Source organism: Pongo pygmaeus, chromosome 15 (assembly GCF_028885625.2).
Source record: "Pongo pygmaeus isolate AG05252 chromosome 15, NHGRI_mPonPyg2-v2.0_pri, whole genome shotgun sequence".
Taxonomy (NCBI): Eukaryota; Metazoa; Chordata; class Mammalia; order Primates; family Hominidae; genus Pongo; species Pongo pygmaeus.
Window position 1 is genome coordinate 95,408,929 of NC_072388.2, and position 18,301 is coordinate 95,427,229.

Genomic DNA, 18,301 nt, shown 5'->3' on the forward strand with positions numbered 1-18,301 from the left:
ATTCCAATGGATTTGCCTTATACAAAGCTTATTACATGAAGGTACAAAACTACTAAATCAAATCTAAATTTTTGAAAATTCTCAGTAACACCAAACCTGTTTCAATGGTTTCAGCAAACTTTTCAAGTCCTTCAAAAGGCTGGGATCCTTCTCCTTGTTCATCTGTTAGTTTCTGGCTAAGACATTCTTTTGCCAATTGCATACTGCTGGTCATAAAACTTGACCAATACATAGGCTCAGAACCAGTTGCTGTGGAAAATATAAATTAATCCTAAATAATTTCTCAGAGTTACAACAATGCCAGTTCTTAAAATAATACATTTCGAATAAATAAATTCTTAAACTTTTAAGAGATTTTTAACATCATGGTGTTACCCAGGTAAACAATATTCTAGAAAGTACTCTTGAGATTTAAAATCACCTTATAATAACCAAGAAGGAAAAAAAGATCACAGAAAAAAGTCCAGAGAATGTGCTCTCATAACATGTTGTATTTTACCAAATATCAATTCATGTATTCATTCAACAAATACTTAATGGATATCCTACAGATGCATGGAACTGTTCTAAATATTATAAGCAGGGGTTGACAAACTTTTTCTGTAAAGGGTCAGACAGTAAATATATTTTGTGGGCCATATGGTCTGTATCACAACTTCTCAACTCTCATATTATAGCACAAAACAGCCATTAAAGTAAATAAACAAATAAGCATGGCTGTGTTCCAATAAAACTTTATTAACAAAAACAGATGACAGGACCAATTTGGCCTGCAGGTTATAGTTTACTAACCCTGCTGTTGAAAGTAGAAAAAATAATAGTAAATTCTGCCCTCAGAGAACCTACTATATAGTTAAAGAAATAAGATACGATTAGTAGACAACTATTGAATGTCAACAGAAAACATTATGAAAGCTAAAAGAAGAGGTTAATTCTTCTTGTTAATTATTTCCTTCTAGCTGAGAAAATTAACAGGAAATGTGGCAGAAGTAGCAGATGATACAGGCTTTGGAAATTAGTATATATGTAGATAAAATAAAAGAGCATCCTTGGAGGAGGAAGCATATGAGATGTGAAAAATCATTTCCAGATCTTCCCTCATGAGAAAATTCTCCCCACACCTCCCTACATTATTCAAAGCAAAGTGACAGAGATTGCAAGAATTACTGCCTTCCAAAATGGAATTTAAAAGTCTTTCTAATGGAATGCTTTAAAGAGAAAAATATTTGAAAGTTTGCCTTCCCATAGAAAAATATTATATCCACTCATCATGGTTAAAAGATGGAATATTCTTGTAAATTAAATGCCAGATTACTAAAGATGATTTCCATGCATGCATTATCAGTTTTCAAAATACAGAGTTTCACTTTAATTCTACTAAATATAATTTAAACTTTCATGTTTTGGGCAGCACTTGGGATTATAATTCTGTCATTGCATACCAACATACCTGTGACCTAGATTGTCAATTCTATGAATCATTTTTTTCTATATTTATAAGTAGCTATTCTGCTTATAAAGAAGAGCATTCCTTCTACCTGTCCACCTTACATACTTATTTATCTGTATCAGTATGGTCCTACAGATTTTTTATTTCATGTGTTACAAACCATTATTGCCATCATTCTTCGTAATGCTCAAATTTTCCCAAATTTGGCCAAGGGAAGCCCCCTGACACACAATCCTGTGTCCCTTTAACATTTTTCCATCAATCTTTGAGCGTTCTTCCTTGCTTTCTGGCACAATACTTTTTGAATCTTTAAAACCCAAGTCTCATTTTAGATAACTGATAACAAATAATTAAATAAACCAAATAATCTGTATACTAAAGTTTCTGTGAATAATCGGGGAAAGAAACAACTCTAAATGTGTAAACATGCACATTCTACAAACAGCCAAGTCGCAATGTATTATCAACTGAAAATTTCACAAATACAAAGCAAAAATACTAAATTAAATGTAATCAGGTTACTTTCCCAGTCTCTGAAGAATAAAAACAGAAACACACAAAACAGAAACATAACAACACACCAACCTGGGCGAGGTCTAGGCCGGAAGACCATTTCTAATCCTCTCACTTCCAGTGCACAATTATCCTGCAGTAAAGAGCCCCATGGAACTGACAGGGAAATTGACTGAATGAATCCTTCAGTGACTTCTAAGGGTGCATCTGCTGACTCCAAGATCTCATTGAGACACTAAGGAGAAAAAACAGGTTCATTTTGAATCACAAGAACAAGAACACAAAGTTGTGAACTTATTCAAAGCTGTCAAATATGCCCACACATGTGTTAGGCACTAGGTATAAGGAAAGCAGAGACTTCCACAAGTACAGGCAATCAAAGCAAAAGTGGACAAATGCTTCTACAGCGCAAAGGACACAATTAACAAAGTGAAGGGATAACCCGCAGAATGGCAGAAAATATTTGCAAACTATCTATCTGACCCAGGATTACTAATCAGAACATATAAGGAGCTCAAACAACTCTACAGGAAAAAAATCTAATAATCCTACTAAGAAATGGGCAAATGATTTGAATAGACATTCCTCAAAAGAAGACATACAAATGGCAAACAGGCATGTGAAAAGGCGCTCAACATCACTGACCATCGGAGAAACACAAATGAAAACTACAATGTGATATCATCTCACTACAGCTAAAATGGCTTCTATCCAAAAGACAGGCAATTAACAAATGCTGGAGACGATGTGGAGCAAAGGCAACCCTCATACACTGTTGGTGGAATTGTAAATTATTACACCCACTATGGAGAACAATTTGGAGGTTCCTCAAAAAAACTAAACATAGAACTACTATATGATTCGGCAATCCCACTGCTAGGTATAGCCCCCAAAAAAGGAAATCAGTTTATTGAAGAGATATCCACGCTCCCATGTTTACTGCAGCAATATTCACAATAGCCAAGATTTGGAAGCAACCTAAGTGTCCATTAACAGATGAATGGATAAAGAAAATGTGGTACATATATACAATGGAGTACTATTCAGCCATGAAAATGAATGAGATCCTGTCATTTGCAACAACATGAATGGAACTAGAGGTCATTATGTTATATGAAATAAGCCAGGCACAGAAAAACAAACTTTGCATGTTCTCACTTATCCATGGAAGCTAAAAATTAAAACAATTGAACTCATGGTGATAGCAGAAGGATGGTTACCAGAGGCTGGGAAGGGTAGTAGGGTAGCGGGGATGGTTAATGGGTACAAAAATATAGTTAAAATAAATAAGCCCAAGGGCCAGGCATGGTGGCTCACACCTATAATCCCGGCACTTTGGGAGGCTGAGATAGGCAGATCTCTCGAGGTCAGCAGTTCAAGACCAGCCTGGCCAACACGGTGAAACCCCGTCTCTACTAAAATTACAAAAATTAGCCAGGCATGGTAGGACGTGCCTGTAATTCCAGCTACTTGGGAGGCTGAAACAAGAGAATCACTTGGAGGCGGAGGCTACAGTGAGCCGCTGCACTCCAGCCTGGGCGACAGGGGACTCCATCTCAAAAAAAAAAAAAAAAAAATGAGTAAGATCTAGTAATTAATAGCACAACGAGGTAGCTACAGTCAGTAATTTATTGTACATTTTTAAATAACCGAAAGAGCACAACTGAACGATATGTAACACAAAGGATAAATGCCTGAGGTGATGCACACCCCTTTTACCCTGATGTAATTATTAGGCATTGTATGCCTGTGTCAAATATCTCACGTACCCCATTAATATATACACCTACTATGTACCCACAAAAATTAAAAGTTAAAAATTAAAAAGAAAGCAGAGACCAAGATAAAGATGATCCCGGTCCTCGCTAAGCTTACAAGATAGTATACCATGAAAGAGACAAGCAATTAAAGTGTGATGATTATATACAGAGGAAACACACTGTGCTATTTGAACACATAATAGAACCTAACCTGCAGATTCGAGGCAGCCCACTTGAAGGAGTGCTATTTTAAGCTGGGACCAGAAGACCAGAAGGAGTTAATCAGGCACAATGGTCCAGGCAAAAACAAAGCATGTGGAAGGATTCAAAGAAAGCAGAAGTCAAAGAAATACGTGCACACATATTTGATACATCACAGTATTTGAAAAAGAAAAGTTACTTTAGGCTTCAGTGTGCCAGGGCGAAGACCCAGAGACAAGGCTATGTAGATAAGGAAGAGTAAGATCCAAAGAGCCCTGTAATGCATGTTAAAGAGTCTGAAATTTATCTTAAGGGTGATGTGAAGCCATTGAAGGGCTTTAAGCAAGGACGCCATGATGAGATTCAAACTTTGAGTGGGCCCCTTCAGTTGCCATGTACAGCATGAAGGGAAGATGCCAGCAGGAAGGTTGTTACGAGTAATAGAAGCTAGAGAGGCTGGTTTGGCACAGATAGCAACACTGAGGACAGTCACAAGTGGATAAATTTTTGTAACATATTTAGGAAGTGGAATAATTGACATCATGACGGGTAAAAGAAAGAAAGAATTATGAATGACACTTAGGAGGCTGGCTTGGGCAATTGCTTAGATAGAGGTGTCATTTACTGAGATACAGAAACACAGGGAAGCAGGTTAGAGGGAAGATGAGAAGTTCACTTCCAAAGTACACATTTAAGGAGACATCTAGGTAGAGGTGCTAAGGAGGAAGCGGGAGCTTCCTCCAGCTAGAGCTCAGGAGAGCCATCTGGGCCGGAGATACAGATTAACATTACAAACACAGAGGGTAGGTCGGGTATGGCGACTCACGCCTTTAACTCCTACACTGGGAAGCCGAGGCGGGAGGATCTTAAGCTGAGCAGTTTGAGACCAGCCTGGGCAACACATCAAAACCCTGTCTCTACAAGAAATTCAAAAATGAACCAAGTGTAGCGACGCACACCTGTCATCCCAGCTACTGGAGAAGCCGAGGTGGGAGGAATGCTGAAGCCCGGGAGGAGGCAGAGGTTACAGTGAGCCAAGACTGTGCCCCTATACTCCAGCCTGAGCAACTTAGGAAGACCCTGTCTCAAAAAAATAATAAAATAATAAACAAATGGGTAACTGAAGCCACAGCGTGAGGAGAGAAATGCTTGGGAACTTATATGGAGTAAAATGAGAGGTGGCTTAAGACAGAACTCATAGACACCAATATTTAAGAAAAGGGTTATGAAAGAGGAGCCTGCAGAAGAAATTAGAAAAAAGCAAACAGAGACGTAGAAGGAAAATTGAAAGAGGTTCATGTCCCAGAAAATCATGGAAGAACGACATGACAGAGAAGAGTGGTCAAGCTCAACAAAAGCTAACAAGAAGTCAAAGATTTTTAAATGTCTACTGAAATCAGTAATATTTAAAGTACTGGTGATCCCATTAACAGCAATTTCAGTGGCATGGTGGAGCAAACCAGACTACAACAGGAGACAGACAGAATGAATGTAAATGCAATTTTTAAAAGACAATTTACTTTTCAAATTAAAATAACAAATATTTATCAAATGCCGGCTTGTATGTAAAGTGCTTCCTGCATGCTACATTGCATAGGGTAGTATTATAATTCTTTGTCTATACCCTAGTGTTGAATAGTGAGACTTGATCGGCTCGTTTTATTTTTGGAGATTACTACTTTAAAAGGCTTTCTTCATGCTGACATTTGTATAATCCTAAAGACTTTCCCAGGAGTACATGGGCATGGATGGTTTTAAGGTATAAGCATCCAGACATATTCTTTCTTAAAACGGACTGAGAAGACTACAGACAGTGGTGGCATCATGCTGGGTCTCCTATCCCATAGTTCCTTGTACAATCTTCCTTCTCCCACTTAGCCAAAAAAGCCATATTTTTCCTCCCTTCAGAAATTCTCCCTTATGTGCTGTCTAAGGTATAAAAACCTCCAGACAGGGCCAGCAGTACATTTTCTATCTTTTCCCATCTTATACTTTTTTTGGCATGACACTCAGAAATTCAAAGAACTCAGTGATGTTGCTCCTGCAAAATCTCTCAATTCTCATCTACTGATTTATAACATCAGTATTTCTCAAGCTTGTCTCTATTTTTTAATATAGAATAAAATGTGCGCCGAGCCCTACTGAATTCCAGCTATAAGTATATTCACCTATGCATGCACTAACAAATTAGGGAGGAGGGGATCACAACCAACCTCTATTATTAAGAAATTTATTTCCAGTAAAAGTTTTTATGTTTGCTGGGTACAGTGGCTCATGCCAGTAGTCCCAGCAATTTGGGAGAAAGAGGCAGGAGGACTGCTTAAGTCCAGGAATTTGAGACCATCCTGGGTGACATGGTGAAACTCGTCTCTACAAAAAATACAAAAATTGGCCAGGCGCAGTGGCTCAAGCCTGTAATCTCAGCACTTTGGGAGGCCGAGGCAGGCAGATCGCCTGAGGTCAGGAGTTTGAGACCAGCCTGGCCAACATGGTGAAACCCTGTCTCTACTAAAAATACAAAAATTAGTCGGGCATGGTGGCCCACGCCTATAATCCCAGCTACTCGGGAGGCTGAGGTAGGAGAATCACTTGAACCCGGGAGGCGGAGGTTACAGTGAGCCAAAATCGCGCCACTGCACTCCAGCCTGGGAGGCAGAGCTAGACTCCATCTCAAAAAAAGAAAAAAAAAAAAAAAAAAAATTAGATGGCATGGTAGCCCATGCCTGTAGTCCCAGCTCCTTGGTGGGCTAAGGTGGGGATAATCGCTTGATCCCAGGAGGTCAAGGCTGCAGTGAGTTGTGATCACCCACTGCACCCAAGCCTGGGTGACACAGCAAGACCTTGTCTCAAAAAAAAAGAAAAAAAATTTTTATGCTTATCAAAATGCATAAATTTATACTGTTATGATCAACTATACACTTAACAATAATTGTAATTACAACACAATCCAGAAGAAAAGTAACACTTAAAGCCCCATGATTATCTGAAGGAAATAAAGTTATGCATCACAGAAGGACATCTGTCAACGACAGACCATATATAGGATAGTGGTCCTGTAAGATTATAATGGAGCTGAAAAATTCCTATCACCTTAGTGACATCGCAGCCATCATGAGGCAATACAGCACAACACATTACTCACATATCTGTGGTGATGCTGGTGTAAATAAACCTCTTGCTCTGCCAGTCATAAGTCTAGCACAAACAGTTATACACAGTACATAATACTTGAGAGTGATAATAAACAACTATGCTACTGGCTTCTGTTTTAATACCTATACTATACAATTTAATCATTATTTTAGAGTATACTCCTACTTTAAAAAAAAAAAAAAGTTAACTGTGAAACAGGCTGAGGCAGTTCTTTCAGGAGGTACCCAGAAAAAGGCATGGTTATCATAGGAAAGGACAGCTCCATGCATGTTACTGTCCTTGAAGATCTTCCAGTGGAACAAGATGTGGAGGTAGAAGGTGGTGACATTGATGATCCTTACCCTGTGTAGGCCTAGGCTGTGTCTGTGTCTTAGTTTTTGACAAAAAAGTTTAAAAATTAAAAAAAATTAAAAATACAAAAAAATGCTTATAGCATAAGAATATAAAGAAAAAATATTTTTGCATAGCTGTACAATGTGTGTTTAAGCTAAATGTTATTACAAAAGAAACAAAAAGTTTAAAAAATTTTTTAAAGTTTATAAAGTTACTGTAACCTCAGGTTAACTTATTATTGAAAAAGAAAGATGTCTTTATTAATACAGTCCAGCCAAAGTGTACAGTGTTTATAAAGTCTACAGTAGTGGAGAGTGATGTCCCAGGCCTTCACATTCACTCACTGACTCAGAGGATTTTCTAGTCCTGCAAGCTCCATTCATGGTAAGTGCCCCATACAGCTGTATCAATTTTTATCTTTTATTTTTTATATTTTATGCCATATTTGTACATACCTTTTCTATGTTTAGATACACAAATACCATTGTGTCACAGTTGCCTACAGTATTCAGTAACATGCTGTGCAGGTTTATAGCCTAGGAGCAATAGGCTGTACTATATAGCCTAGGTATACAGTAGGTTATACCACTGGGTTTAGACAAGTACACTCTATGACGTTCACACAACAAAACTGCCTAATGACCCATTTCTCAGAACATATCCCTGTCGTTAAGCAACACATGACTGTACTGATAAAATGAATATAGTAAGCCCTAGAGCAACCACTAAGAAACAATTTAAAAATACATACTGGGCAGGGCATGGTGGCTCACACCTGTAATCCTAGCACTTTGAGAGGCTGAGGCAGGCAGATTGCCTGAGCTCAGGAGTTCAAGACCAGCCTAGGCAGCATGGTAAAACCCCGTCTCTACTAAAAACCCAAAAAATTAGCCAGGCATGGTGACATGGACCTGTAGTCTCAGCTACTCGGGAGGCTGAGGTACGAGAATTGCTGGAACCTGGGAGGCTGAGGTTGCAGTGAGCCAAGATTGTGCCACTGCATTCCAGCCAGGGCGACACAGCGAGAATCTGTCTCAAAAAAATTATACATATATATATAAAAATCATTAAAGGAATTAAAATGTTACACTAGAAAATATTTGCTTAATGCAAAAGAAAGCCTAATGGCAACAGAAAAAATTTAGTATAAACAATTTCAATTTACATATGTTTTTATTGTAGAGAAATGGCAGCATTATCAATAAAAGACAAGCATAAACTATATAAATTACAATGGAATCTTGCAAAGAAAGTAAAATGGACACAGGAGTTCAATGGAAAAAGATACAATGTTAAATTTCCAACTTTAATGAAGAGATTGTTCAAGCATTTTTTAATGGATAATGTGTACGATTTTTAAATCCCACTGGATGAAAAAGTTATATTTTAATATCAATATTTAAACAAGTTATTCTCTACAACTATTTAAAATTATAATAAAAAAGTAAGTCAATTTTAAATGTACAAGGAATATGTAGTTTTTTTAAAAAAATTGCAGAGATAATTGAGCAAACATGGTTAAAGACCACTCCTTCATTTATTTTTTCCAACTTTTAAGTTCAGGGATACATGTGTAGTACATCCAGGTTTGTTACATAGGTAAATGTGTCCCATGGTGGTTTGCTGCACAGATCGTCCCATCACCTAGGTATTAAGCCCAGTATCCATTAGCTATTCTTCCTGATGCTCTCACTCCTCACCCTCTGACAGGCCACTTGCGGGTGTTGTTCCCACCATGTGTCCATGTGTTCTCATCACTCAGCTTCCACTTGAGAACATACAGTATTTGGTTTTCTGTTCCTGCATCAGTCTGCCAAAGATAATGGCTTCCAGCTCCATCCACGTGCCTGCAAAGGACGTGATCTCATTCCTTTTTACGGCTGCATAGTAGTCCACTGTGTGTATGTATACTTTCTTTATCCAGTCTATCACTGATGGGCATTTGGGTTGATTCCATGTCTTTCCTATTGTCAATAATACTGCAATGAACATAAGCGTGCATATATCTTTATAAGAGAACAATTTATATTCCTTTGGGTATATACCCAGTAATGAGATTGCTAGGTCAAATGGTATTTCTGCCTCTAGGTCTTTGAGGAATCGCCACACTGTCTTCCATAATGGTTAAACTACACTCCCATCAACAGTGTAAAAGCATTCCTTTTTCTCCACAATCTCACCAGCCCATGTGTTTTGTTTTTGTTGTTATTGTTGTTGTTTTACTTTTTAATAATAGCCATTTTGACTGGTGCGAGATGGTATCTCATTGTGGTTTTGATTTGCATTTCTCTAATGATAGTGATGTTGAGCTTTTTTTCCCACATTTGTTGGTCACATGTATGTTGTCTTTTCAGAAGTGTCTGTTCATGTCCTTTGCCCACTTTTTAATGGGGTTGTTTTTTTCTTGTAAATTTGTGTAAGTTCCTTGCAGATGCCGAATTTTAGACCTTTGTCAGATGGATAGCTTGCAAAAATTTTCTTCCATTCTGTGGGCTATCTATTCATTCTGATGATAGTTTCTTTTGCTGTACAGAAGCTCTTTAGTTTAATTAGATAACCATTTCTCGATTTTTGCTTTTGTTGCAATTGCTTTTTGCATCTTCATCGTGAAATCTTTGCCCACGCCTATGTCCTGAATGGTATTGCCTAGATTTTCTTTTAGGGTTTTTATAGCTTGGGGTTTTATAATTAAGTCTTTAATTCATCTTGAGCTGATTTTTGTATATGGTGTAAGGAAGGGGTCCAGTTTCAATTTTCTGCATATGGCTAGCCAGTTCTCCCAGCACCATCAGGGAATCCTTTCCCCATTGCTTGTTTCTGTCAGGTTTGTCGAAGATCAGATAGTTGCAGGTGTGAGAAGCCCACTCCTTTAAAACAGCATATGTTCAGGTTACTTACTAGCTAGCTGGGTGGCTCTGAATAAATCCTTAATTTCCAAGTCTCAATTTCCTGGTCCATAAAATAGAAATAATAACTCCACAGAGTTACTGTGACCATTAATGAGGTAATATATGTAAAACTACCAACATATTAATAGTTCCTGGTACTAAGCAAACACTTTTTAAATGTGGGCCATTGGTCTTTATCTTTCACAGTACCTACCTAGTACAATGATGAGCTCTATAAAGGAACTCAAGGTGTGCTTGACAATATGAAGAAAAGCAAACATTAAATATTTCTTCTTAATACGTAATTCCATAGATTAACTAGGCAAAGAATACATCTTTATTAGTTTAAACCAAGGCATCAGAATTCAAATCGAGATAAGACAGAGCATAAAAATGGGAATGAGCTGGCTGGGGGCGGTGGCTCACGCCTTGTAATCCCAGCACTTTGAGAGGCCGAGGCGTGGGGGATCACAAGATCAGGAGATGGAGACCATCCTGGCTAACATGGTGAAACCCCGTCTCTACTAAAAATACAAAAAAATTAGCCAGGCGTGGGGGCGGGGGCCTGTAGTCCCAGCTACTCGGGAGGCTGAGGCAGGAGAATGGCGTAAACCCGGGAGGCGGAGCTTGCAGTGAGCTGAGATCATGCTACTGCACTCCAACCTGGGTGACAGAACAAGAATCTGGCTCAAAAAAAAAAAAAAAAAAAAAAAAGCGCATGAGCTAATTTAGATTAACATTTAATCACCACCTACTACATACAGGACACTAGAATGTACTATTTTATACCTACATTTACACTTGCATTAAATCTTCATAATAACCCTCCGAATTAGGTATTTTTGTGCCTACTTTACAAATATGGCAACTGAGGATCAGAAAAACTAAGTAACTTGCAAAAGGTCTTCAATTAATCACTGCAGAAACACACAAAAAAAGAGAAATGTATTTTCACAATGGAAGATTTTGCAGGAGGCTAAGCAAAATCATGTGTTAACATATCATAATTTTTTTTTAATGTAGTACTGGTTTGGGGGCTGGCTCATAGAACAAGCTTTTAAAACGCGATGGAAAAACTCTCCATTCCTTTAGTGCAAGTATTTTTAAAAATGCAGTCAAGGAGCACATGTATCAGAATCTCCTAGGATGTTTATTAAAAATGCAGATTCTTGAATTTCTAGAGCCAAAATCTGTATGGAAGGGGCCAGAAGCCTGAATGTTAGCAAATTCGCAGGTGAACCCAGTGCTGTTATGTCTGAGAAGCTCAAGTTTCTTGAATCTGGGGCAGTGTGGTGTACAAAAAAAAAATATAAAGTCAGAAAGATAGGTTTCAAATCTTGCTGCACTGTTTAATACTAACCTTGAGTAAGTTATTTAATCTCACAGTAAACAGAAAGTTAGTACTCAATTTAGAGTAAAATAATGTATGTAAAAGCACCCACACAGTACAGTATATAGAGATGGAAGGTATTTAATAAATGATTACTATTATCTTCAAAAGTAAACTAAAACCCCTAACCTTGCTCCATGTTCCCCCTAGCCATCAACCCCATTTTCTCTGTCAAGGTAGTTATCCGCTCAAACTGCAAACTACAAGCGACCTTCTAACCCTCAGCTCCTCTGAAACTGCTCGTAACCACCATTAAAATGACAAATGCAATAAACAATATTTAGTCCTCATCTTTCCTGAATTCTCATCTCTACCTAGTTCCTAGGACCACTTCCCCTTTTTGAAATTCTAACTTCCCTTGACTTCTGTAACACTTCACCCTCTCAATCTTTTTTCTGATCCTTTACAACTTAAAATGTTGGAGTTCATCTAAGTTTCATCTTCAGCCTTTTTTGTTTCTCAAGCTGATCTACTTACTACCCATGCACTTTGTGCAGTTCCATCTCCTGCCACTGTGTTATTCACTATTGATACTCTGATAACTCCCATATATTTACAACTGCAATTTTCCTATATGTATATTCCCAGTGTCTCCTGAGTTTCTCTACCTGGATCTAAAGCCCCCACATTCTAAAGCCCCCTCAAAAATCAACATAGTAAAACTTATTCTCTATCCAATCTCAATCTCCTCCTCCCACTCCCAACTCCAGACAGTGGTGAAAACCTGCTCCTTCTGTAGAATTTCCTATTTCACCATCAACTAGGTACCACAAGTTAGTCATCAAGGTTCTTCCCTCTACTTGTGTTTTTCAGATTTTTTCATAGTTTTTTTTTTTAAGAATGTTTGACACATTCCATTAAAAAAATGGCCCATGATAAAAGACTTTAAAAGGTAAGTAGGACTGCTTGCTTCATGTATTAAGTATTTCCACAACTAAAAGTTTGAAACTTTTGTACCATATTGTTATCTCTGGAAGAGATGGATTAAACTCTATTACTTCATACCTCATATATTTTTTAACTGTTTGAATTTTTTGTAATGAGCATATATTAATTGTATAGTAAAAATGAACTATTAAAAACCTAACAGTGTTTAAAACATATGTAGGCAATGACTTAGCCTCTGCAAACTGTCAACCTTAGACAACCATGTGAGAAATGGGACTTGATGGAACTCTCTTCTCAGTAAACACCAAGTTTTCTGTCCCAATTTTGTGGCAGAGAAGTTGAAATAAACTTAAACCTCTAAATACAGAAAGGTTTATTACAGCAGTGAAGAGTAATATTAAAGGGGCCTGGTATGGTGGCTCATGCCTGTAATTCCAGCAACTGGGGGTGCTGAGGTGGGAGGATTACTTGAGCCCAGGAGGTCAAGATCAGCCTAGGCAACACAGTGAAATCCGGTCTCTACAAAAATTAAAAGAAATTAACTGGGTGTGGTGGTGTACACCAGTAGTCCCCACCTACTCAGGAGGCTGGATTGGAGGATCGCTTGAACCCATGAGTTTGAGGCTGCAGTGAGCTGATCACACCACTGTACTCTAGCCTGGGTAACAGAGACTGTCTCTAAAAAAAGAAAGAAAAGGAAAAAAAGAAAAAAACTGATAAATGTTAGCAGTTTTGGAGAGTCAACAGTTCCAGAATTTACATTGTACCACTAAGCTACAATATAATTTCCCTAAGTATAAGATGTTTAAATAGGTTATATTTATGTCCAGTCTTATAACCACTTGGGCAAAATCCCATGTATCTTGTAGCATAAGGTACCTTGAAATTCAGTCATTCTGGGAAAATCCAAGGCTACTATAGTATATGAGTAGTAAAAATTCTCAACCTACTTTGCTCAAGCAACATTTTCCACACCAGTCCTACGAAGTGTTTCCTCACCAGTCCTATCAAGTATTTCTTTTTTTTTTTTTAGTCACCACTATGCTAACGAGAAAATAACGCTTAAACTAAAAGTGGAGCCACCTGAACTACTCAGCAAATAAATGCCCCACTATAGAGTCCTTTAGAGCTTTTTATTCTTCTGTTTAAGGGTATTTTGCTTTCAATTATCATCAATGAGTTTCACGCATATAAACAGAAAAAGTGGAGGTAACACTCTAGTCTCCAGGTGGCCTTTGACAAATAATCAGTAATCAATGTTTCTTGAACTGAAGACAATTTTATTAAACACCAAGAGAATATAAGCAGCAATCGAAACATTATTAAACTGAAGTTAAAAGGCCTCAGTGGCCAGGAGTGGTGGCTCACGTCTGTAACCCCAGCACTTTGAGAGGCCAACGTGGGCAGACTGCTTGAGTCCAGGAGTTCAAGACCAGCCTGGGCAACATGGCGAAATCCTGTCCCCACAAAAAATACAAAAATTAGCTAGGTGTGGTGGCATGCACCTGTAGTCCCAGCTACTGCAGGGAGGGGAGGAGAGGTAGGAGGATCACTTGAGCCTAGGTGGTTGAGGCTGCAGTAAGCCTAGATCACGCCACTGCACTCCAGTCTGGGTGACAGAGCGAGACCCTGTCTCAAAAATAAAATAAAATAAAAGGCCTCAGTGTAATAAATTGTTAACGTCTATCTTCTTGAGCTCCTGTAAGAAAAGGGTCTTTGTTTAGTTCACTGCTATATCCCCCAGCCCCTCACAGTGGCACAGGCTAAGAGCTCAATAAATGTACTGAATCGATTAATGAAAGAAATTCCATTTAAAAAACAAAAATAAAGGCACAGTCATAGAGTTAAAAAGGAATGAGTCATTAAATCCAACTTCCCACCCCAAATAGAATTTCCTCCTTTCATTTCAACCACTTCTAGGGATAAGGAGTTTATGAAATTTTTAGACAGCCTATTCCAATGATGGAAACAATCCCAAACCCCTTGCCTCTATTCCTCCCTCCAACTTCATGCCACGTTTAAGGTAGTAATATCCAAAACTGGATGCATATATCCTAAAGTATTATCAGATGATTCATAAGGATGTGAGAAGAAAATGAGACATTCTATATTAAATTTTCCAAATTTAGATTAAAAAGTTGTACTTATATTTAATATACAAATGGGCACTGGCACCTTTCTTCAAGCCACATATCAAACTGGTACAAAGAGAAAACTAGTAATTCCACAACAGAGAAGGATTAAGAGTGGTGCCCTCAGTCGGATGTTCCTTCCACTTCTGCACACTGAAACATTTCCACATACATTCTACAGAATAAAACCAGACCTTTAAACAGCAGAATCTTTGTAAAGAGAAAGTGAATGACAATTACTTTCTGGTTTCCTGGTTTCTCCTATGGCCAAGTGTTTAAGGGTTGGATTTAAAGATAAGCATTTTCCTTTTACACAAAGAAGAATTCCCCACTGACTATTTATGTATTTATGACAATGACTATCAGTAGTATAGTCTGCTAGGTAGTATCTGCTATCTAGTAGTAGTATCTACCTAGCAGATATTTTCCAAAAAACAAAACACACTTAATCTGTCTTTTCAAAATAAAGATAGCACTTTAGTAATGAGTAAGAAAGTAACCACTTTTCAAAGACTACTTGCACTATGAGGAGAACATTTGAAAAACTGTATTTGGAAATGTTTCCATTGTTCCATGATTTTGTTGCTGAAAAACAATATCTATTAAAAACATTGCTTAAAAACATTGCTTATTTTTTAAGTCATTATCTATATAGTTTACAAAATGTTTAAGAACATGAAAAGACTATTCCAACCAATCTAAGTCTTCTGAACAAAGAGCTTGAAAAACTGAATTTTAAACCTAATTGTGTGTATACATGCAATGTCAATTAGCCATAACAGAAAAACTGATTGAGATCAGGAATGAAAGGAATGTCATTGCTGAGTTCAACAAAATTCTTTGCATAATTGATCATTTAGAATTGAAACAGTAGGAGTACAGCAATTCTTCAATTAGGATCAGTTTTTCCATTAGGATCTATGAATCTCCGAAGGTACCTTTTTTTCAGTCATGAAACTCATTAAAATCAAGTATCTGGCTGCATGCCTGTAATCTGAGCACTTCGGAGGCAGAGGTGGGAGGACCACTTGAAACCAGGAGTTCAAGACCAGCCTTGGCAACAAAGCAAGAGAATCCTCTACCAAAAAAAAAAAAAAAAAAATCAAGTGTCAAAATAAACTGAATTTGGAATCAGAACTCTGAATAGCTAGCTGTATCTAAGGGTCACACCAAGATTTATCCTAACCATCAACACAGCACATGAAAATAAATCAGCAACAGCAAATGTTTACTGGATGCTTTGACATTATCATTTTAGTTTACAAAACCCGCTCATCAAGAACAAAACATCATCCTCAGATTAAGTTTAGTAATAAATCATTTTGCCAATGATTTTGAACTCAAACTATAAAATTCAAATATCACTACCTCTGATTTCCCATAAGGACTAAATAAAACCTCACAAATGAAAGTGCCTAGTACAATGCCTGACATAAATACATACTCAATAAACATTAACTGCCTTTCTTTTGATCTTAGGCCATGTGATGTAATACTTGCTAGATGTGTGACGGGGCAAATTGCTTAACTCCATCTGTAAAATGGAAATATTAATGCTCACCTTATAGGGTTAAAGTCATTAAAGAATAATGCATACAAAGCCCTTCCACTCACAAAAGGCATTAATAAATCCTGAACCCTCTTTTTTCAAGATAACCTATTCATAACTGTATCAAAAGTATAGAATCATGGGTTGTTGAATTCAAAAATATCCTTCAGAATCCCTATCTTTTGGAAGAATTACAGGAATATAATACCATAAGACAGACGACACAGAGAAGAAGTGTATGCTCCATTAGTGTTTACTGAACTCAGGTGAATTGCTAAGTCCATTATCACTTGGCTAATTGTGGCGGCCTGGAGAGTCTCTCCAGGGGTAGGACTCTCACCTCCTGGTGAGGGACTGGGTCTTACTGCTCTCAAACCAGGGCTCTTTCCACTGTATTGTGTACTCTCCCTAGTTTCAGTCAGGTACACACTGATAAAATCATAAACTGGTTTATAGTCTCTAGCACAAATTCACTTCAGGGTCATAATAAGGTATTTCCATAATTTAAGATTTTCTGTGGCTAAGGAAGTAAGGGTTGGGCAAAGGGCAGAAGTCACTCTATTCCTGTCAAACCCAAAAGTGAATATACTTTAAGTAAAATACTATGCATTGAACACACAAATGCAGGTACGACTGCACGTGGTGAGTTGAAATTCAGATGAAGCACCTGTATAGCAATGAGTGAACTCACAGCCTCTAGATGACTAGTAGAAGGCAGGTTTTAAAATGTCTGAAAATTGCAGCTCCAGCGCTTTTACAACACCTGCTTTTACGATCTGTCACGTGGAGCAAAGAGGCATAACTCAACAGCACTACTAGGGCCAGACGACCATTCACAGGCTGGGTACACAAACCTATCTTGTAAACATATAATCAAGCAAAAGCAGGCAAACCAGCACAGGAGGCCTTCACCTAACTTTCTTCCAGATGGCAAACGCTGCACGATGACAGACAAGGCAAACATGGTGCGCAAGTAGCCAACCCAAAACAAGTAACTAGGGATTCTGACATCCAAAGGTCCTCTTCATCCTTAATCGTTCCAGAATGTCATCCCACAAGGCAGGGTTTGTTTGCCACAAAACCCTGCGGCCCCTCACCTCCCAAGGGACAGTTCTGGTCACCTCCTCCCATGGACCTATTGAGCCTGCTTCACAGACCCCCGAAGCACTGACTCAATTATTCCCATAGTGTAGATTCCATTACATCTGTTAAAGTTTCCGGAACACGTGATTTAGGAGCGCAAACTTGTTAGAAACAGATTAAACAACACTCTAACACATTTCTCTGAGCTGTGCCACACTCGGGTCCAAACAATTCCCAAGGAGGGACTGGCTGTCACCAATCTTGGATGGCACTGGTTCAAAGCACCCTAAAGAGGGGAGCGAGCCCCGCCCAGCTCGCCGCCGGCAGCTCTTACCCATTTGTCCAACGGGACCTGGGCGAGGGACCCGGTGCCTTGGTACAGGTCCAGGCTGAGCTGCTCCAGGCTCAGCTTTTCCTGCAGAAAGTGGCCCAGGTACCTCTGCAGGAGGTACCGGCAGGCCCTCTTCTTGATAGACTCCGAAAACGGCCAAGGCATGGTGACTGCTGGCAGCTGGGCTGAGTGAGGCTGCGGGTGGCGGCGGCTCCGGCCTCGGGGTAGCGACTCTGGCTCCAGGCCGCGGCGGGGCCTAAGCCTGGGGCGGCCCCTCCATCCCTATTTGGCGCCGGGAGTCCCTCAGGGAGACCCCATCGCCGGCGCCGCGCCGCTCGCGCTGGGCCTGGCGGAGGCAAGACGCAGAAGGCTCCTCCGGGCCCCAGGCCAGGGGACTTCCAAGGAGGGTCCCAGCCGGCTCGGAGAGAGTGCAAGAGAGCGCGAGAGGAGGCGGCAGGGACTGAGGCAGACACCTCCACTGCCGCCGCGCGACGAATTTGTTGTCATCCGCGAGGCGCGTTCCCGGCTGTAGGGACGCTCCTGGCGCGTTCGCGAGACCCAGACTCCCGGCGCGCCGCCGGGCGCTGGCGGAAGTGACGCCACACTGGGGGCCGCGGAAGGCGGGCAGAA

The 18,301-nt window shown here is 39.3% G+C and overlaps 1 protein-coding gene across 6 annotated transcripts in view; it reads right to left on the reverse strand.

The window, feature by feature from the left end:
* Nucleotides 1–18,273, reverse strand: part of ATG2B (autophagy related 2B) — an 80,515-nt gene extending 62,242 nt beyond the window's left edge. For 4 of the 6 annotated variants that reach the window (XM_063652054.1, XM_063652053.1, XM_054447950.2 and 1 more), the window contains exons 1-3: nucleotides 17,675–18,272; nucleotides 2,036–2,198; nucleotides 97–249 (exon numbers count right to left, since the gene is read on the reverse strand). In XM_063652054.1, the coding sequence (XP_063508124.1) occupies nucleotides 97–249; nucleotides 2,036–2,198; nucleotides 17,675–17,836 (478 nt within the window). In that variant the 5' untranslated portion in view covers nucleotides 17,837–18,272. Of the gene's footprint in view, nucleotides 1–96; nucleotides 250–2,035; nucleotides 2,199–17,674 lie in introns of all 6 variants that reach the window. The other 2 variants (XM_054447949.2, XM_063652051.1) reach the window with 1 other exon arrangement.
* Between the last annotated feature and the right edge of the window lie 28 nt (nucleotides 18,274–18,301).